The following is a 22,860-nucleotide window of genomic DNA, read 5'->3' as shown; positions in this document are numbered from 1 at the left end:
GGTGCACCTTTGTACTCACAGATTGCCTGAGTGCATGGACGATGCGCTGTTTAACGTGCTGGTGCAGGGCTGGGATGGCTTTTCTTGAAAAAAAATGTTGACTGGGTAGCTCGTATCGTGGTTCAGCGTACTCCATCAGGGCTTTGAAAGCTTCGCTTTCAACTAACCGGTAGGGCATCATCTCTAACGAGATTAGTCTAGCTATGTGGGCGTTAAAACCCTGTGTACGCGGATGCGAGGATAAGTACTTCCTTTTCCTAACCAGAGTCTCATGTAGTGTGAGCTGAACTGGAGAGATGGAGATCGTGGAACTTGCGGGTGTGCCGGTGGACCTGGCAGACTGAGAGACGGTTGGAGACGGTATTGTTTCCGCCGGTGCCCTAGATGCAATATTTCCTCCTACAAAACTGGTGATTCCCTGACCCTGACTGCTTTTGGCTGTCAAAGAAACCTGCACAGATACTGCCGGTGGTGCGGAAAATGGTGGCCTTACAGTGACGGAAGGGATGTTGCGTTGCTGACTAGCTTCATTGGCCGAGGGTGCTACAACCTTAAGGGACGTTTGGTAGTTAGTCCAGGCTTGAAAATGCATGGTGGTTAAGTGTCTATGCATGCAACTAGTATTGAGACTTTTCAGATTCTGACCTCTGCTTAAGCTAGTTGAACATTTTTGACAGATGACTTTGCGCTGATCAATTGGATGTTGTTTAAAAAAATGCCAGACTGCACTCTTCCTAGCATCGGATCCCTTTTCAGGGATTGCAGACTGAGCTTTAACCGGATGGCCACGCTGTCCTCCAACAGGTTTTGGCTTTGACACGCGTTTTGGGCCAGATACGGGCCCGGCAGATGGAACCTGTTGCGATGTTGATGCCTGCTGCGGCCCCTCCTCCACCTCCGCTTCTGAACTACTGCCGCCTGCACCCTGTTCCCCCAATGGCTGCCAATCGGGGTCAACAACTGGGTCATCTATTACCTCCTCTTCGAGCTCGTGTGCAACTTCGTCTGTGTCACTGTGTCGGTCGGTGGTATAGCGTTCGTGGCGGGGCAACATAGTCTCATCAGGGTCTGATTGCGGATCAGTACCCTGAGAGGGCAATGTTGTGGTCTCAGTCAAAGGAGCAGCATAGTACTCTGGCTGTGGCTGTGCATCAGTGCACTCCATGTCAGAATCTACTTGTAATGGGGCATGGCCTGTTAAGTGTTTCACTTTCTAAGCCAGGGACGGTATGTGTAAAGAGCTCCATGGAGTAACCCATTGTGTCACCTGCTGCATCCTTCTCTCTTGTTGTTGTTTTTGCTGAGGAGGACAAGGAAGTGACTTGTCCCTGACCGTGAACATCCACAAGCGACGCGCTGCTTTTACATTTACCAGTTTCAGAAGAGGAGGCAAAAGAGCTAGAGGCTGAGTCTGCAATGTAAGCCAAAACTTGCTGTTGCTGCTCCGGCTTTAAAATCGGTTTTCCTAATCCCAGAAAAGAAAGCTTTCGAGGCCTTGTGTAGCCAGACGACGAAACAGCCTCCACAGCTCCAGACTTAGGTGGAATATTTTTATCCCCACGACCACCTGATGCTCCACTACCACTACCATCATTACCAGCTGACAATGAACGCCCACGGCCACGACCTCTTGCACCAGACTTCCTCATTGTTTGAAAAACTTAACCAAATTAACTTTATTTGTTGCTGTCAAACAACTTACACGGTGAGCTATAACTTCAGTATGATTTCAATATCCCTTAACAGGTTGGTGAGACCACAAGGAAAATCAGGCACAATGTTACACACTCTGTTTTCTGTGGCACCAAATCACAGAGATGACACACACGCAGGACTGTCACTCAAGCACAAATGTCAATATTAATCTCCCACCTTTTTTTTTTTTTTTTTCTCAGGGAGACTTTAGAAACCAAATAAGATAAAATGTTTTTTTCAGGGACAATTTAGAAACCAAATAATAAAATAAAAAAAAAAGGCTTTCTATGGCCCACTGAGTGAGAGATGGCACACACAGGAGTGGCACACAAGCCCTGACTGAGGCCAATATTTTTCTCCCACTGATTGATGTAGTGTTTATTTTTAAGGTAGATTTTCGAACCCAAATCAAGCAAAAAAATAAATAGGCTTTCTATGGCCCACTGAGTGAGAGATGGCACACACAGGAGTGGCACACAAGCCCTGACTGAGGCCAATATTTTTCTCCCACTGATTGATGGAGTTTTTTTTTTTAGGTAGATTTTCGAACCCAAATCAAGGAAAAAAAAGAGGCTTTCTATGGCCCACTGAGTGAGAGATGGCACACACATGAGTGGCACACAAGCCCCGACTGAGGCCAATATTTTTCTCCCACTGATTGATGTAGTGTTTATTTTTAAGGTAGATTTTCGAACCCAAATCAAGGAAAAAAATAAATAGGCATTCTATGGCCCACAATTTGAGAGAGAGAGGTGGCACACCCAGGAGTCAAGACTGGCACACAAGCTGAAAGGGCAATATTAATCTCCCACTGTTTTTTTTTTTTTTTTCTCAGGGAGACTTTAGAAACCAAATAAGATAAAATGTTTTTTTCAGGGACAATTTAGAAACCAAATAATAATAATAAAAAAAAAAGGCTTTCTATGGCCCACTGAGTGAGAGATGGCACACACAGGAGTGGCACACAAGCCCTGACTGAGGCCAATATTTTTCTCCCACTGATTGATGGAGTTTTTTTTTTTTAAGGTAGATTTTCGAACCCAAATCAAGGAAAAAAATAAATAGGCTTTCTATGGCCCACTGAGTGAGGCCGGCCTCACACTCAGCGTATAAAATTACTGTCCGTTTTTTACGGCCGTAATACGCCTCAAGCTTCGAAATACGGTGATCCGTACGAACTCCGTAGGCAAGGTGTGGTGGCGTATTTTGCGCAGGTAATGTTGCGTATGTAATCCGTATGTCCACCGTATTGCGTTTTTTTCACGCAACTTGACAAAATGGACAATTAACGGTTTTTGAGGCTGAACTTGATTTAAATTACCATCATCAACCCTATTTAAGGCCCCTACAACAGGTGGCTCCCTCCCATATGGTCATTTTGTGGCTTGCCATCTGTTGGAGTGTTGGGTTAACATTTGGACCATGTCTGACCACCTGCAGTTCACCCCAACACAGCGGGTTTTGTTTAACTGGGTCTTGTCGCGTCGGTTTGGCCAGCCATACCCTGTGATTGTGGATCCGCGAAGGAGGAGCAGAAGAATGTGGGTGCATCCTCTGTTGACCCAACGCCTCACTAAAGGCCATTTTCATCGGCTATATACAGCTCTGCAGGCACATCCAGAAAAGTTCTATCTCTACTGCCGCATGACAATCCAAACATTTGACAGATTGTTGGAGATATTACGCCCAGGAATAACATTTCAGGACACAATGATGCGCAAAGCCATCTCCGCCGAGGAACGTCTTCTCCTTACATTACGGTATGTATTCTACATCCTCACATACCTTTTGTTGTATTTATGGGTTTGTTTCCTTTATTTTTGACCCAGAATATGTGTACATTAGGTCACAAGCAGATGTGACAAAGATCATAAAATATTTTAGTTAAGCTCCCTTTTGAATTTTGGTTTGTCCCAGCATTTTTTTGGTTTTTTTTATGAAAAATGTTTTGTGTGCACTCTTGAACCATATGTAATTTTTTGGTATGTGTTTCTCTTTCAGATTCCTGGCCACTGGATTGTCATTTGCGGGACTCCACCTGGAGTTTTTGATTGGCCAATCAACCATTTCTGGCATTGTGCGTTTAACATGTCAGCAAATATGGGATAGACTCAAGGACCTTGTGATGCCTGAGCCAAAACAGGCTGATTGGCTCAAAATAGCCCATGGGTTCCAGGTGAATTGTGACTTCCCAAACTGCATTGGAGCGGTGGATGGGAAACATATCTGGGTACGTAAGCCGCCGAACTCTGGCTCCCAATTCTACAACTATAAGCAGTTTTTCTCTGTAGTACTGTTAGCTGTAGTTGACAGTAACTACAGGTTTATAATTGTAGACATTGGGGCCTATGGCCGAACTGGAGACTCTAGGGTATTCAATTCGTCTATAATGGGTCGGCGGCTACGTGACAACCAGTTACATCTCCCACCACCACAACCACTCCCAGGCTCCACTGCAGAACCAATGCCTTTTTTTTGGTTGGTGATGAGGCGTTCCAACTGACCAGACACCTTATGAGGCCTTATCCCCGGCGCAACCTGGACCACCGTCGGAGGATATTTAATTTGCGCCTTTCTAGGGCGCGGAGACTGGTTGAGTGTGCATTTGGTATTCTGGTGGCAAAATGGCGTGTCCTCCAGACTGCCATACAGCTCAGTGAGGCTACCGTCACTGAAGTTATCAAAGCATCAGTCATTTTGCACAACTTTACCCGCATACATGATTGCTTTGCAGATGGTAATGATGAACACATGTTGCGTAGTGTAATTAGGCCAACACCACATGGCCCTCCTCCGCGCCGTCCCCTTTCTGGAATCAAAGTTAGGGATGTTTTGACAAATTATTTTGTATCTCCTCAGGGTTCTACTCCCTGGCAAGATTATGCTGTTTCTCAGTTGTAATTTTCTTATTTTCTTGATGTCTTTGTCAAATATAATTTTTTATGCCCCAGAAAAAGTACTGTGTGTGTTGTGTTTCCTTATTGACCCTATGTTTATGTTTCTAGAATATGTGTGTGATGCAATAATGATTTTGACCAAAACATCATTTAGCTTTTTCAAAAACATTTTAGTTAAATAACCAGCCTTTTTTGGTTTCCCTGTTAACATATTTTTTTCATATGTTAGTTTTCCTTTTTTAGGGTGAAGTTTAAAACCATAAAAAACAGAAAAGGTTAAATGGTGCCAAAAATAACACAAAACCATGGTATGCAGCTCACAAATATAAAGATTAGGCCACAAAACAACAATACATTACAAATCCCTGTAAGTTGGCGGGGGAGATGGTGCCTGCTCTGGGTCCTGGTCAGGGGGCCTTTGTTGGGCCAATGTGACTTCATCCTGTGAGGATGCACTGGCTTGTGGCACAGAATACTGGCCTTGTCCATATTGGCCAGTTGGGTGGTGTCCATAAGCCAATTGTCTCTGTGCCTCATGCTGACGGACATATTGGCTTGCATCATACCCAAGCCCAAAATGGCCATGTTGTCCAAACCCAGGTTGGGACCAGCCTACATCACTGGGTCTGGAAAAGTTGCCATATTGGGATTGGGGGTTGTAGGCTGCCATTTGGTAGACTGATGGCCTTTGTATATTTGGTGGTGGGAGGGGTTGAGGTGGAGGCATACGTGGAGGAGGTGCTGCAAATCCTGATTGATCTTGCTCCTGTTGAGGGAATTGAAGGCGCAAGAGGTTGGTTTGGGAAAGCTGCCTTCGCTCAAGATATTCAAACACCTCATAGGGGTTATTTGGAGCTGTGCTTAAATCAATCAGGATTTGCATACACCCTCTCACACGTAGCCTCACCTCACGGGGAAGGGGTCTAAGGTAACGGGCAAGGCTGCGGGCAAAGGCCTCCTCTCCATCATCCGTTGCTGCCCTGGCCAAATAATTGAGGACCCCAGCGTCAACATCATTTCTTGTTGCTTGCAGCTCTCTCCTTCGGCGGGCTCTCCGTAAAGGCCCAGCTGCCTGTGGGGATGACACCAGTGGGTGTGGAGGGCTGCTGCTCTGGGCATGTTCCTCAGGCCTTTCAGCATCATGTGGTGCTGAGGGTGGTGGTGCTGCTGCATCTTCCTCACTTGCTGCTGCCTGCTGTGATGATGATGCTGATGGGTCCTCAAGGATGGATGCTGAAGCTTGGAAAGATGGGCCTGCCACCTCTTCATCAACACTTACAGGATCGATCAGAGCCTCCGATTCCGACCCGGTCTCCCTCTCTGTGAGGTTAGACTGTGTTCTGTTAATAAAAGGCAAAAAAAAAGGTATTATTTTTTGCCCATTGTTTAATTACACATCTGTGAGCTATATTGTGTAAAAAAACATACACACAACCTCATATCAGACCAACATCTACTCCACTCTTATCTCAAATTCACACATGAATATACCAGATTTTTCTGTGGGATCACACCAAAGGTTAACAACACTATCACAACACATCATAATGTGGCCTAACATTTCAAGCTCAAACAAAAACAGGAAGACCCACATCTTCAATCAATCACAGAACATCCAGTAACAAACCAACTAACAAACCACTGCATGAACATTTCTAATCTCGCCTACTACCTTCTCATCCATCCCTTGTAGTAGGTAGTGATGTTTGGCGGGCAGGGTCCTCTCTCATCCAGGATCCTTTTTGAATTTAGCCTTGTTTACATTATATTTTGCACTATATTTACACATCCTTAGATGTAATTGGCAATGTAAGAACCGTAAAAATAACAAGATAAGATTGATTATCACTCAAAATGTGTGGAGAGGTTATTACTTACTGCCTCAGATTCATACTGACATCCAAAAATGAAAGACGGTCATAGTAGATATATTTCCGCTTCTTGAGTGGGGCTGATGACCCACTTCTTGCCCGCTGCTGTCTTTCACGCCGGTATTGGTCCCGGATGCTGCGCCATCGTGTCATTACATCATCCACTGCAATTATATGTTCAAAAATATTGAGCAACATCAGTAGGAACATAGCTTCTTACAGTTGTCAGTGATTTTTATTTTTTTTTTTTGTGGGGGGGTTTCTTGCACCATTATTTACATGGTGCAGCAGATGTGAAAGGGGTTACATGCAGTGGTCTATATATCGGTCACACTTGGAAACTTTACAGTCACAGACTGGGAGGGGAGAGAACCCTGTTCTTGCAAACATACATTAGGTCGGATTGTGAATGTGAAATAAAAATGCCTTCTGCAAGAATTAGCCTAATGTGACAATTTAGGACAAATAAAGACAAGGGGCAACACCCCTCTGGACGAGGTATGAGTACCAAGAAATATTTATCCGCGCAACATCAAGATTACCTATGTACATAAACACTTGGCCTTGTTAATCAGCTTTGGGATTTGACAAAATGGCCATAAATGACACAGATATCTAAAAATGATTCTTCAAGTCATCATGTAGGGAAAGCATCTTGTAAAGTCAAATCTGGGGAATACATGAGTGTACTTACTTAGTATTGTCTGCTCCGCACGTGGCCGTTGGGCATAATCAGGGAATAGGAGGCCACAGATGGCCCTCCAAGCTGCCTCTTTCCTGGCCCGGTTGGAGTAGTTTGGATCCCGCTGGTCCCATATTTCTGGCCTTTCTTGGACCAGGATGAGGAGCATGTCCACATTAATTAGACTGGCCATGATGCATGCAACTCTGTGGAGGCGAGCACCAGACTTCCGGGATGTCTGTGTGGCTTTTTCAGATAATTAGCATGTCTGGGATTCATGATTGAGGGCTTGGCTCAATTCCTTGCACCTGGCGTTGTCTGGAGATGTCTGGCGTATTTCTCGCAAGTCACACTGCTGGTCCGTGTGTAATCCGTATTTTTCGCGCACCCATAGACTTTCATTGGCGATTTTTTTGCGCAACACGGTGACAAACGCAGCATGCTGCGATTTTCTACGGCCATACAAGACCGTATATTACGAATCCGTAAAATACGGCAGATAGGAGCTGGGACATAGGGAATCATTGGGCCATGTTTAATGCGTATTTTACGGACGTAGTTTATGCGCTCATACGTCCGTAAAACTCGCTAGTGTGAGGCCGGCCTGAGAGATGGCACACACAGGAGTGGCACACAAGCCCTGACTGAGGCCAATATTTTTCTCCCACTGATTGATGTAGTGTTTTTTTTTAAGGTAGATTTTCGAACCCAAATCAAGCAAAAAAATAAATAGGCTTTCTATGGCCCACAATTTGAGAGAGAGAGGTGGCACACCCAGGAGTCAAGACTGGCACACAAGCTGAAAGGGCAATATTAATCTCCCACTGTTTTTTTTTTTTTTTTCTCAGGGAGACTTTAGAAACCAAATAAGATAAAATGTTTTTTTCAGGGACAATTTAGAAACCAAATAATAAAATAAAAAAAAGGCTTTCTATGGCCCACTGAGTGAGAGATGGCACACACAGGAGTGGCACACAAGCCCTGACTGAGGCCAATATTTTTCTCCCACTGATTGATGGAGTTTTTTTTTTTTAAGGTAGATTTTCGAACCCAAATCAAGGAAAAAAATAAATAGGCTTTCTATGGCCCACTGAGTGAGAGATGGCACACACAGGAGTGGCACACAAGCCCTGACTGAGGCCAATATTTTTCTCCCACTGATTGATGTAGTGTTTATTTTTAAGGTAGATTTTAGAACCCAAATCAAGCAAAAAAATAAATAGGCTTTCTATGGCCCACTGAGTGAGAGATGGCACACACAGGAGTGGCACACAAGCCCTGACTGAGGCCAATATTTTTCTCCCACTGATTGATGTAGTGTTTTTTTTAAGGTAGATTTTCGAACCCAAATCAAGCAAAAAAATAAATAGGCTTTCTATGGCCCACAATTTGAGAGAGAGAGGTGGCACACCCAGGAGTCAAGACTGGCACACAAGCTGAAAGGGCAATATTAATCTCCCACTGTTTTTTTATTTATTTTTTTTTTTCAGGGAGACTTTAGAAACCAAATAATAAAATAAAAAAAAAAGGCTTTCTATGGCCCACTGAGTGAGAGATGGCACACACAGGAGTGGCACACAAGCCCTGACTGAGGCCAATATTTTTCTCCCACTGATTGATGTAGTGTTTTTTTGTTAAGGTAGATTTTAAAACCCAAATCAAGGAAAAAAATAAATAGGCTTTCTATGGCCCACTCAGTGAGAGATGGCACACACAGGGATGGCAGTCTAGCAGAAATGCCAATCTTAATCTCCCACAAAAAAAAAAAAAAAAAAACAGGGACTGTCCTACAATTACTTTCTCCCTACAGTAATCTCAGCCAGGTATGGCAGGCAGCAATAGGAGTGGACTGATGCACAAATTAAATAAAAAGTGTGGACAAACAAAAAAGATAGCTGTGCAGAAAGGAAGGAACAAGAGGATATGTGCTTTGAAAAAAGCAGTTGGTTTCCACAGTGGCGTACACACAGCAATACAGCTATCAGGGAGCCTTCTAGGGCAGCCCAATGAGCTACAGCGCTGAGAGAAAAAAAAAAAAATTAGCTTCCACTGTCCCTGCACACCGAAGGTGGTGTTGGACAGTGGAAATCGCTACAGCACAAGCGGTTTGGTGGTTAGTGGACCCTGCCTAACGCTCTCCCTGCTTCTGATGAAGCGGCAGCAACCTCTCCCTAAGCTCAGATCAGCAGCAGTGAGATGGCGGTCGGCGGAAACGCCCCTTTATAGCCCCTGTGACGCCGCAGACAGCAAGCCAATCACTGCAATGCCCTTCTCTAAGATGGTGGGGACCAGGACCTATGTCATCACGCTGCCCACACTCTGCGTTCACCTTCATTGGCTGAGAAATGGCGCTTTTTGCGTCATTGAAACGCGACTTTGGCGCAAAAGTCGCGTACCGCATGGCCGACAAGCACAGGGGTCGGATCGGGTTTCATGAGACGCCGACTTAGCCAAAAGTCGGCGACTTTTGAAAATGAACGACCCGTTTCGCTCAACCCTATTGGGAATCATAAGTTGCTCACTGTTAAATTAGCTTTTGAAAATGGGAGGCAATTTTTGGAGGGAGCAGCTCATCAAATCACTGTGGTCACTGATCACAAAAAATTAGCTTAAATTGAATCAGCTAAACTGTTAACTCCTAAAACGGCCAAATGATCCTTATTTTGCTCTAGAATCAAGTTCTCTTTCACACTCAGGCCAGGATCTAAGAATGTAAAGGCTGATGCACTGTCATGCAGTCTTGCTTCAGTTTCACCTCCAGAAACTATATCCTACATTCTTCCTAAAGCCACTTTGGTTTCTGTGGCATTCTCAGAGTTGGAAGCTGAGAGCTATAAAACTCAGTCGTTAGCCTCGTACACTGATAGAAGATGTTCAGCGGTTCCGGTTTTTAAGGTGGGCGGTAGGGTCTGGTTATCATCCAGAAACATTAAGCTTAAAGTATCTTCGGCAAAGTTAGGTCCAATATTCATCGGTCCCAATGAGGTCCTGGATGTGGTCAATCCGGTGGCATTTAGGTTGAAGCTTCCTCCATCACTCTGTATATCCCTATTGAAGGAATTGGGTCCCTCAGTGGTCTTGCCCTTGTCTCTGCCTTCTCTGGTTGCTATCGATGACAGTCTAGAGTATGAGATGCAAAGGGTTGTGGATTCTCGGAGGAAAAGTAATTCCCTTCAGTACCTCATATTTTGGAAGGGATACAGACTGGAGGAGAGATCTTGGGTTCCAACCTGATCCCTGGGGGCTGATCAACATGCTAAGTTTCCTGGGAAGCTGCAAGAAGAGGTTACTTTCACAGTTTCATAACTGACTGTGGCCTAGGAATGCTGTGAGTAACAGCTGAGCCGCCCTATGGAATCTGGAGTGTTCTTGACTGTTGGTTGTGTGAGTGACAGTCCAGTCATACAATCTGATTCTGGGACATGCTAGGCTGTCAGCATTTTGATAGATCAGCAAGGTTGTCAATCTGGTTTTGTCTGCGGTTGTTTCCATAGGTTCTTCTTTAATCATTTGCAAGATATTTAGTTGGCTAGCTGTTAGCAGTCAGTGTCAGTTGTACCTTTGCCAAATCTGGATGTGTTTACTTAGCTTTGTGTCTTTTTCTTTTGACACTGTTGCTGGACCTTGGATTTGTTGTAACTTCTTTTGTGGATTCCCCCTTCTGCTTTTGACACTCTCTGACTTTAGGTATCTGACCCTGGAATTGGCCTCTGACTGTTTGTTGTACTCCCTGGTTTTGACATACCCTCCTGGCATTTGATCCCTGACTGGTTCCTGACCAAGCCTTTAACTTACCCCTCTGCACTTCGAGCCTTCCTGGTAACTGACCTCGGGCCTCCTGTCTACTCTCTCTTATGACTTGCCCATGAGTAGTGACTCAAGTGTCACATTTTCATATTTTAGGAGTGGGATAAGCAAAAAATGTAATCAGCTCTTCTCTTTGGACATCACCATATGGTATCCATACAGCTAATATTCAAGTGTCAAATTCATAGAGTAATACAGTAACAGCCAAGTAGGAAATAATAAACATGACTCAACTGCACATTGCAGATATTTTTCATATTTATACTGACATGGAATGTGAATTTTCAAATATGCACAAATGAATGCAAAAAGTATTCCATTTGATACTGAGCTCAAATGTGCACTCGTTGAGTTCTTCTGATTCTAGTACAATAGAATATAATCATGGGCATAAACACAACACACATTTTTTGTATTGGACTTAAAATTCTGTAGTGAAATATATTCTTCATTACAAACAGTTTATTCTATTCTCATAACAAGGGAAGAGCCATCTTACTATTCCCTGACATATATTCCATGGTGGATACATCAATGGTGCTGTCACGGTTTACCACAACAGAAGTGCCAGAAGATTGCAGCGTCAGATTTCTCCGACTCCTGCACTGTTTAGAAGCACTTCACCTTCATATTAAACGGTGCAGGTTTCTTTTAGCAGTGCAGGGGTTACTCTGCTCAGTTGGGAGCTCCTGGAAGCTTTCTTACATTAAAACTCTCAGCTGTTCACTGTTAGCCACTCCTATCTCCTATATAGTCTGGGCCCTGGCAAGCACTTATTGCCAGAGTAGCTTATGCTGCATAATTAGGAGATGGTGGTTTGTGGTTGTTGTTTGAGAAGGCGTTTGGTGGATTTATCTCAGACTGTTGCTAGGTTTTCGGGGTATTATTATTATTATTATTATTTATTGTTATAGCGCCATTTATTCCATGGCGCTTTACATGTGAGGAGGGGTATACATAATAAAAACAAGTACAATAATCTTAAACAATACAAGTCATAACTGGTACAGGAGGAGAGAGGACCCTGCCCGCGAAGGCTCACAATCTACAAGGCATGGGTGAGAATACAGTAGGTGAGGATAGAGCTGGCCATGCAGCGGTTTGGTCGATCGGTGGTTACTGCAGGTTGTAGGCTTGTCGGAAGAGGTGGGTCTTCAGGTTCTTTTTGAAGATTTCGATGGTAGGCAAGAGTCTGATGTGTTGTGGTAGAGGGTTCCAGAGTAGGGGTGATACGCGAGAGAAATCTTGTATACGATTGTGGGAAGAGGAGATAAGAGGGGAGTAGAGAAGGAAATCTTGTGAGGATCGGAGGTTGCGTGTAGGTAAGTACCGGGAGACGAGGTCACAGATGTATGGAGGAGACAGGTTGTGGATGGCTTTGTACGTCACGGTTAGGGTTTTGTACTGGAGTCTCTGGGCAATGGGGAGCCAGTGAAGGGATTGACAGAGGGGAGAGGCCGGGGAATAGCAGGGGGACAGGTGGATTAGTCGGGCAGCAGAGTTTACAATAGATTGGAGGGGTGCAAGAGTGTTCGAGGGGAGGCCACAGAGCAGGAGGTTGCAGTAGTCAAGGCGAGAGATGATGAGTGCATGGACTAGGGTTTTTGCAGATTCTTGGTTGAGGAATGAACGGATTCGTGAAATATTTTTGAGTTGAAGTCGGCAGGAAGTGGAAAGGGCTTGGATATGTGGTTTGAAGGAGAGATCAGCATCAAGGATTACCCCGAGGCAGCGAGCTTGTGGGACTGGGGAGAGTGGGCAGCCATTTACTGTAATGGTTAGGTTCGTTGGGGGGGGTCGCATGAGATGGGGGAAAGATGATGAATTCTGTTTTGTCCATGTTAAGTTTCAGAAATCTAGCGGAGAAGAAGGATGAAATAGCGGACAGACATTGAGGGATTCTGGTTAGTAGGGAGGTGATATCTGGTCCAGAGATGTAGATCTGTGTGTCATCAGCATAGAGGTGATACTGAAAGCCATGAGATTCTATGAGCTGTCCCAGGCCAAAGGTGTAAATGGAGAAGAGCAGGGGCCCAAGGACTGAACCTTGTGGGATTCCGACAGATAGGGGGCGAGGTGAGGAGGTGGTGTGTTAGTGGGAGACGCTGAATGTCCGGTCTGTTACGTATGATGAGATCCAGGATAGGGCCAAGTCTGTGATGCCAAGGGATGAGAGGGTCTGTAATAATAGGGAATGGTCCACTGTGTCAAAGGCAGCCGACAGGTCGAGGAGGAGGAGGACAGAGTAGTGTTGCTTGCTCTTGGTGGTTACGAGGTCGTTGGTGACCTTAGTTAGGGCAGTTTCAGTGGAATGGTGTGACCGGAAGCCAGATTGTAAGCGGTCAAAGAGGGAGCAAGAAGAGAGATGGGAGGACAGTTCAAGGTAAACGTGTTGTTCCATTAGTTTGGAGGCATAAGGGAGAAGTGATATAGGGCGATAGCTAGATACAGAGGATGGGTCAAGAGAGGGCTTTTTGAGGATAGGTGTGATGGAGGCATGTTTAAAGCTTGAGGGGAAAACACCAGTTGTTAGTGATAGGTTGAAGAGATGGGTTAGGGTTGGCATGAAGACTGTGGTGAGGTTTGGGATGAGGTGGGATGGGAGCGGGTCAAGCAGCCTTCGCGGTTCTCGGCTGCATCATGGGCCAAAAGCACCCAGAACGCTGTTCCGAACTATTTATTTATCAGGACCTAATTTATAATTCATATAAGTGTCACGGCTAGTGTTGAGCATTCCGATACCGCAAGTATCGGGTATCGGCCGATACTTGCGGGTATCGGAATTCCGATACCGAGATCCGATACTTTTGTGGTATCGGGTATCGGTATCGAAACAACATTAATGTGTAAAAGAAAGAATTACAATAAAAAATATTGCTATACTCACCTCTCCGACGCAGCCTGGACCTCACCGAGGGAACCGGCAGCGTTCTTTGCTTAAAATGCGCGCGTTTACTTCCTTCCGTGATGTCACGGCTTGTGATTGGTTGCGTGCCGCCCATGTGACCGCGACGCGACCAATCACAGCAAGCCGTGACGTAATTTTCAGGTCCTGAATGCAGAATTAGGCATTCAGGACCTGAAATTACGTCACGGCTTGCTGTGATTGGTCGCGTCGTGGTCACATGGGCGGCACGCAACAAATCACAAGCCGTGACGTAATTTTAAAATGCGCGCGTTTCCTGCCTCCCGTGACGTCACGGCTTGTGATTGGTCACGTCGCCCATGTGACCGCGACGCGACCAATCACAAGCCGGAACGTAATTTTAAAATCCTGAATGCCTAGAATTAGGCATTCAGGACCTGAAAATTACGTCACGGCTTGCTGTGATTGGTCGCGTCGCGGCCACATGGGCGGCACGCGACCAATCACAAGCCGTGATGTCACGGAAGGAAGTAAACGCGCGCATTTTAAGCAAAGAACGCTGCCGGTTCCCTCGGTGAGGTCCAGGCTGCGTCGGAGAGGTGAGTATAGCAATATTTTTTATTTTAGTTCTTTCTTTTACACATTAATATGGATCCCAGGGCCTGAAGGAGAGTTTCCTCTCCTTCAGACCCTGGGAACCATCAGGGATACCGTCCAATACTTGAGTCCCATTGACTTGTATTGGTATCGGGTATCGGTATCGGATTAGATCCGATACTTTGCCGGTATCGGCCGATACTTTCCGATACCGATACTTTCAAGTATCGGACGGTATCGCTCAACACTAGTCACGGCGAGTCTGCATGGAAGCGGTACGACGAGGAGTTCCGCAGGCGGTTGGCCATGCAACCAGACTTGGGCTGGGGGGTAAAAGCAACGGACATATGGTTACGACTCATGCTGTCCCCAAAACAGCCCCCGTTTTCTGCAGCGACCACTTATTACTCAGCAGCCGCAGGCCATAATGCAGTGGTCGTATGCAGACCTGGGGCCTGCTTACTGTTTAATGATGGATACTGCCGTTTCCACGGGTCCTGTTAATATAGACATGAATGCTCCTCCTGCGGAGGTGGACACCCAGCATCCAGGTGTACCTGCGAGGCTTCACCCCGGTGAATGTAACCGCAGTGGACCCATGGCTAAACCTTTATCCCAATAAAGAGCGGCGCAGCAGCCTTATTTCAGTGTTAAATACGGCTTTTTATCCCCTTCGAACCCAGTCCCAAGTTAAAATCGGCACGCAAATTCCCCGAGATTTTACAAAAAGAAGTAGAACTGGGCAGGATGGCGGGCCCAATAAAATCATTGCATGCTCCATCACTGACTGACAGCCTGAGTGAATCTTCACCCAGGGCTACCAGCCAGTCCAACCAACAGGAGCCGGTTTTCATTCTTCAACCGAAGGGTCTACAAATGAGTTACACAGGAGTCAGAGTTCCTCCGTTGTCGGATGTCACTCCTCCTGCGACACACAATCGGTGTGCGTGGTATGATCCATAATGAATTAATGCCGAAAAAGGCGGTTACTACAACTATGACGAATCAATGATAAATCAAAGCCGAACGAGGCTTTTACGGCAAATGAGAACAAACTACACTGGAGCAGGAGTTCCTCCATCAATGGGAGTCACTCTGCCAGAATCAGATAGCGGTGAGTGTTTTCATTTTGGCGAACTCAATGGTCCTGGGCTCATCGGACGGTGGAACAAGGGTCCCTGAGGTGGACTTTGAGAACGGTGGAATATAGGTTCACAATGCGGACAATGAATACAGGTCCCTGGGGATGAGCTCAGAGGACAGGAAATTAGATTATTAATTAATTAACTTTGCCTGTTGTGCAATGCCGGCGGGCAGAGCTTTTTCACGCCGACTATCACTAGCAACCAAGGGCATAGCCCAGCCGAGCCACAGAATTAGACTAAAGCCCCCGTCTCACATAGCGAGATCGCTAGCGAGATCGCTGCTGAGTCACAAGTTTTGTGATGCAACAGCGACCTCAGTAGCGATCTCGCTATGTTTGACACGTACCAGCGACCAGGCCCCTGCTGTGAGATCGCTGGTCGTGTCGGAATGGCCTGGACCTTTTTTTGGTCGTTGAGGTTCCGCTGACATCGCTGAATCGGTGTGTGTGACACGGATTCAGCGATGTCTTCGCTGGTAACCAGGGTAAACATCGGGTTACTAAGCGCAGGGCCGCGCTTAGTAACCCGATGTTTACCCTGGTTACCATCGTAAATGTAAAAAATAACAAACAGTACATACTCACCATCTGATGTCCGTCAGGTCCCTTGCCGTCCGCTTCCTGCTCTGACTGACTGCCGGCCGTAAAGTGAAAGCACAGCACAGCGGTGACGTCACCGCTGCGCTCTGCTCTCACTGTACGGCGGCACTCAGTCAGAGCAGGAAGCGGACAGCAAGGGACCTGACGGACATCAGATGGTGAGTATGTACTGTTTGTTTTTTTTGGTAACCAGGGTAAATATCGGGTTACTAAGCGCGGCCCTGCACTTAGTAACCCGATGTTTACCCTGGTTACCCGGGTGCTGCAGGGGGACTTCGGCATCGTTGAAGACAGTTTCAACGATGCCGAAGTCGTTCCCCTGGTCGTTGGTCGCTGGAGAGAGCTGTCTGTGTGACAGCTCCCCAGCGACCACACAACGACTTACCAACGATCACGGCCAGGTCGTATCGCTGGTCGTGATCGTTGGTAAATCGTTTTGTGAGACGGTACCTTAAACCGCTCCCTGAAGGCAGACTTGCTGGTCTGGAGGACATTCCTGGAGTCCTACAATGGGCATACATGCGTTATGGCACGGGAGACGCCAAACAAAGATTTAGGCCTAGTGGTCGGTGGAAATATTGCAGATGGTTTTGCGGCAATCTACAAGGACCAGTGGTGCAAAGGCCCATGGCCTGAACTATGGGCCGTGACCATGTAGAAACCGTGACTGGTAGAAATTTTGGCAATAGTAACATCAGTCAAGCTATGGGGTGCCCAATTGGAAAATACAAACATCAGATTTCTAACCAAACAGCCGAGAACAACAAAAACCCTAAACAGCATTTCCTCTTCTTCTCAGCCAGTACTCGCGCTGTTGCGCCGCCTAGCACTATTATGACTCTAACACAACATCTGGTGCCGTGCCAGATTTACAGCGACTGTAGATGATAAAATTGTTAACTCTTTGTTATCTTACAATTGGCAGCCATTCAAACTCTTCCTCCCCAAGGCTCAAACATCGGGCCTACGATGTCCTCCTTCCCTCTTGGACATGGTGGCCAATCACTGATGCCCTTGATCCGCGCTTCAGTGACACCGGCTACTTGGCAGGTTTACGGCAAGGCGTGTGAGGAGTGGTGCTCACTAACTCAAGGAAGGCTAGTCGACAGGTGCGACCGTGCGAGATGCGACATCTTAGTAGAACTCTTAGAACGGCTCAAGCGTAGAGATGCGTCAGGGACATTAGCGCAATGTCATCTATCGGGAATAGCCTTCTTCTTTCAGCTGCTGGGATGGGTGGACGTAACCAAATATTTTTTCATCAAACAAGCCGTTAAAGGCTTCAACCTAGCCAGGAATGCCGTCGCCCATTTTCCCTAAGGCTACTGCACGACATAATTGCAATATCTTCATCAGTGTGCAAGTCACAATACGAGGCAACGCTGATATCTGCAGTGTTCGCAATCGCCTTCTTCGGGGCGCTTCGCATCAGTGAATTAGTGCCACAGTCAAAAACAGCATCAGTAGGCGGTTTAATCAACGAAGACCTCGTCATATGCAGCGAAGCTCTGCGCATTAGAGTATGGAGATCCAAATGTGAAGTAGGAAACTGGCAATTAGGTTTTTCACTAGGCACTGCTCCTAATAGCCAGTTTCCTACTCCTACTCCACACTGATGAGGGGCAAATACCCCAAAACAGCTGTCTGTGGATGGATACCATGTTTTGGCATAGGTGGTTTTCCTTTATTGGATGCTGCCCTTCCCGTGGTTGTTCCTTCCCGGTGAAAGACCTGGCTATTCATTGCTTGCGTTGAGAAACACGTGATGGTGTCTCCGCGGTTTTTCTACATGCAGGTTTTCTGGGGGGGCGTGACAAGTTTGTTGTTTTCAGCGAGGCCTGTAAACTATACTTAAGGAAACAGCCTTGTTCCTCGGGAACTGAGGAGCAACGGGTGGGGATAATCTTTCTTCTTCAAGGTGAGCCCAAGAATGGGCATTCTCTCTCCCATCTGACTCAAAGTCTGTAAGAACGGTGGAGGAATTTTTCTGGTGCTGGGTTATATATACAACGAACCGACCATGTCTCCCTGGCTGAGTCCACACTACGTCAGATTCAATAGGGAGGCTGGCCGGCGGAGGAGTATTACTCGGAGTTTCTAAGGTGGTCCACTGACACTAATTAGAATGACCCCGTGCTCCGTTGACAGTTCTGTAAAGGGCTATCAGTAAGGTGGAAGGATGCCTTAGCCCTGTATGAGACTCCAGTTTCCCTTGAAGCAGTCTCTGGCTATCTGGGTGGACCGCTGTCTTCGCCAGAGCCATACTGTAAATAGATCAAGCAACTGACAGAATTTATGGATTGAAGGCTGTTGAGTGTCATCATAAAGAAAGGTGGCTATAATGGTCACTAATTTTGGGGGGTTTTGTTTTTGTATATCAGAAATGTTTATTTCTAAATTTTATGAAGTTATATTGGTTTACCTGGTGAAAATAAACGTGAGATGGGAATATATTTGGTGTTTATTAAATTGCCTAATAATTCTGCACAGTAATAGTTACCTGTACAAACAGATATCCTCCTAAAATACCCAAATCTAAAAAAAAAAAACACTCCAACTTCCAAAAATTTTAAGCTTTGATATTTATGAGTCTTTTGGGTTGATTGAGAACAAAGTTGTTGATCAATAATAAAAATAATCCTCCAAAATACAACTTGCCTAATAATTCTGCACACAGTGTAAATACACCCCAATGTGTGGGAAGTCCGGAGTCAGGGGAAACCTGGTTTGAGTCATCTAAGGAACCCATGCAGTTGGGTGGGGTGACACGTTCTGGGAATCAAACGGTAAGTCAGCATAAAAGGGGAGTGTGTTGTTTACTGTAGGAAATAGGGTCAATTCGTGGGTGCATGTCCTTCCGCAGCCGCCGGAAAACCAAGAAGCCCATGTTGTTGTGAGGTTAGCAACCTGGGTGCACATACAGTTGGGCTCAAAAGTTTACATACCCAGGCAGAATTTTGCTTTATTGGCCTTTTTTCCGAGAATATGAATGATAACACCAACACTTTTTATCCACTCATGGTTAGTGGTTGGGTGAAGCCATTTATTGTCAAACTACTGTGTTTTCTCTTTTTAAATCATAATGACAACCCAAAACATCCAAATGACCCGGATCAAAAGTTTACATACCCCATTTCTTAATATTTAGTATTGCCCCCTCTAACATCAATGACAGCTTAAAGTCTTTTGTGGTAGTTGTGGATGAGGGTCTTAATTTTCTCAGATGGTAAAGCTGCCCACTCTTCTTGGCAAAAAGCCTACAGTTCCTGTAAATTCCTGGGCTGTCTAGCATGAACTGCGCTCTTGAGATATCCCCAGAATGGCTCAATGATATTGGGTTCAGGTGACTGAGATGGCCACTTCAGAACCTCCACTTTGTTCCGCTGTAGCCAGGTCGACTTGGCCTTGTGTTTTGGATCGTTGTCATGTTGGAATGTCCAAGTATGTCACATGCGCAGCTTCCGTGCTGATGATTGCAAATTAGCCTCAAGTATTTGCTGATATCGGGCTGCATTCATCTTTCCTTCAACTTTGACCAAGATTCCCGTGTCTTTGTAGCTCATACATCCCTAAAACATCAGCGATCCACCTCCGTGCTTTACAGTAGGAATGGTGTTCCATTCATCATAGACCTTGTTGACCTCTCTCTAAATGTAACCTTTATGGTTGTGGCCAAAAAGTTCAATTTTGGTCTTATCACTCCAAATTACCTTGTTCAAGAAGTTTTGTGGCTTGTCTCTTGTTTTTTTGTGTATTGTAGGTGTAAGGAGGTGCAGGTCCCCTCAGTTGTGCCCTCTCCTTCTCAGTGTGGCCTCCGTCCGTCCTATATAAATATGTTGCATACCTTATTGTAAAAGGTCTGTGTATTGTCATGTGTAATGCTATGTACCATTTAATGTTATTCCCTTGTGTATTACACTGCCCTCTGTTCATATTATGTAATGTGGGGAGTTCCCCTTTAAGTATCCAGGCATTGCACTAAGTTAGGGACAGTTGATAGTTAAATTGTGGGCTGGGCCAGCAGCAGAAATGGCAGCATATAGCTGCTGTCCCCAGTCAGAAGCTCTGGTATGTTAGCCCTGACCAGGCTCAAGGGACTCAGAGGAGCTTGAAAGGACACAAGAGGACTCAAAAAGGGTCCCAAAGACTAAAAAGGACAAAAAACCGCAACACGGGCCCCAGGCCTCTGGAAGGGTCCCTGCTGAAGGGGTTTTAAGCACCCAGATCCCAGCAGGTGGACTACTGTGAATCTTTGGCTGCTGCAGCTGCTGTGGGTGCGGGTGTGGAGAGTGTCAGGGAGAGATCAGGAATCCAGTGCTGTACTTTTCTCCTTATATTCGATCCCTGTTCATTAAAAGTTATTCCCTGTTGGACAACAGTTGCCTTCTAGGACTCTAATTTGCCTGGACTACCGCGGCCGGAGAGAACAAGGAAAAGCTGTGTCAGTCCAGTCTATTTATGTACAAGGGGCCGGGGGTGCTCGCTGTCGTATGCTCAGTGGACTCTGTCTGTGAACTGTGCCTTTAAATATCTTGACCATAGCAAACCACCCGGTCACCCTTGTTTTACTGGCAAGATACTTTGTGGCATTTGCGCAGTAATTGCTTTCTTCTGGCAACTTGACCATGCAGCCCATTTTTTTTCAAGTGCCTCCTTATTGTGCTTCTTGAAACAGCCATGCTGCTAGTTTTCAGAGAATCCAGTATTTCAGCTGATGTTATTTGTGGGTTTTTCTTTTCATCCCGAACAATTTTCCTGGCAGTTGTGGACTAAATTTTTGTTGGTCTACCTGACCGTGGTTTTGTTTTTACAGAGCCCCTGATTTTCCATTTGTTAATCACAGTTTGAACGCTGCTGACTGGCATTATCAATTCCTTGGATATCTTTTTGTATCCCTTTCCTGTTTTATACAGTTCAACTTCCTTTTCCCATAGATCCTTTGACAATTCTTTTGCTTCCCCATGACTCAAACTCCAGAAAAGTCAGTGGTTGCATGAAAGATGCAAGAGTCTGTCTGGATCCCAGAAACTCACTCAGCTTTTATGCACACACACTGATTACAAGCAAACAGGTCACAGGTGAGGATGTTACCTTTAGTAGCTATTCAAACCCATTTGTGTCAACTTCTGTGCATGTTATCAGGCCAAAATCACCAGGGTATGTAAACTTTTGATCAGGGTCAGTTGGATGTTTTGGGTTATCATTATGATTTAAAAAGAGAAAACACAGTAGTTTGACAATAAGTGGCTTCACCCAACCACTAACCATGAATGGAGAAAAAGTTTTGGTGTTATCATTCATATTCTCTGAAAAAAAGGCCAAGAAAGCAAAAATTCGGCCGGGTTTGTAAATTTTTGAGCACAACTGTATCTTCTCTGTATTCTGCCTCCTGAAATCTATCTAGGCAAAAATAAGGTTTCAGTTTCTGCCTTTCTGGACAGTGGTGTGAGGTTTAATTTGATCAATGCTAGGTTCATCCAGGTCCAGGGCCTCAACCACATACACAGTCCAGACCTATACCCATGATAACCATCGGCTCTGCACCCTTGAGACAGGGGTGTTTTACTGAGGGTTTCATCTACAGGTAGGAGCCATACACTTAGAAGGTATTGACTGTTATGTGCTAGAGGGTCTGCCATGTCATGTGGTTCTTGGACTACCTTGGCTCACTCTGCACAATCTTGTAGTAGATTTACAGACTCAGGAACTGTTAAAGTGGAGTGAGTATTGTAAATGACACTAATTGGGCACCCAGCTTGCAAGGGTGGATGCCAAGTCTGTGCCTAAATACCTGTCTGACTTTGAGGAAGTGTTTTCAGAGTTGGGGTGCCAAGTACTTCCTTCCCATCATCCTTATTACTTAGCCGTTAATTTTGTCCTTGGGGCCAAGCTAAGCCATATCAGACCATCCTCATCCCCATTGCAGTGGGGGTTTTCTTTGTAAAAAAGGAAGACAGGTGGTTAGCCCCTGCCTAGATTTCCGCAAACTCAATCAGATCTCGGTCCGTTATTTGTATCCGCTCCCTCTCATCCTGGACCTCTTTAATCAGATTATAGGAGCAAAATGGTTTTCTAAACTGCATCTCAGGAAGGGCGTTTAATCTCATTCATATTAAAGAGGGGGAATGGAAAACAGATTTCAATATGACTGAGGGACACTGAGATCCTTGTGATGTAATTTGAGTTGACTAATGCTCAGCTGTCTTTCAGCACTTTGTAAATTATATCTTTAGTCACCTGGTTGGTAGATTTGTTGTAATCTATCTTGACATATTAATTTATAAACCCGACCTTGAGTCACATCAAGTACATGTCAGACAGGTCTTACAGATACTCAGAGGCAATAAATTATTTGCCAAACCAGAGAAATGTCTGTTTTCTTTTAAGGAGATCCCTTTTCTAGGATATGTTTCATCATCCACTGGTTTTCAAATGGATCTGGCAAAAGTCAGCACTGGATTGGGATCATCTTGAGGATTTGAAGGCATTGCAAAGGATTTGGGGTTTCGCCAACTACTGTTGTAAGTTCATCAAACACTTTTCAGTAGTGGCCAAACCTCTGACGGATATGACCAGGAAAGGGACAGACTTTTCCAAATAGTCCAGTCTGGCCAGGGAAGCATTTGATACTTTGAAGAAGTGTTTTGCATCCATGCAGATTCTCATACAGCCTGACGTCACTCAGCCATTTATTGTAGAAG

At 45.4% G+C, this 22,860-nt stretch overlaps 2 protein-coding genes across 3 annotated transcripts in view; one reads left to right on the top strand and one right to left on the bottom strand.

Annotated features, from left to right (window-relative positions):
• Positions 1-22,860, top strand: part of PDE4DIP (phosphodiesterase 4D interacting protein) — a 1,987,893-nt gene that overhangs the window by 1,869,363 nt on the left and 95,670 nt on the right. The window lies entirely within an intron of this gene.
• LOC143788579 (uncharacterized) lies at positions 4,915-7,148 on the bottom strand. The gene is made up of 2 exons (XM_077278358.1): positions 6,471-7,148; positions 4,915-5,932 (listed from the first exon to the last, which is right to left on the bottom strand). The coding sequence occupies exons 1-2, from the start codon at positions 6,671-6,673 to the stop codon at positions 4,948-4,950; spliced, it is 1,188 nt and encodes a 395-aa protein (XP_077134473.1). The 5' UTR covers positions 6,674-7,148; the 3' UTR covers positions 4,915-4,947.

This window comes from Ranitomeya variabilis, chromosome 8 (assembly GCF_051348905.1).
Source record: "Ranitomeya variabilis isolate aRanVar5 chromosome 8, aRanVar5.hap1, whole genome shotgun sequence".
Lineage (NCBI taxonomy): Eukaryota > Metazoa > Chordata > Amphibia > Anura > Dendrobatidae > Ranitomeya > Ranitomeya variabilis.
This window is presented reverse-complemented; position numbering and strand designations above follow the sequence as displayed.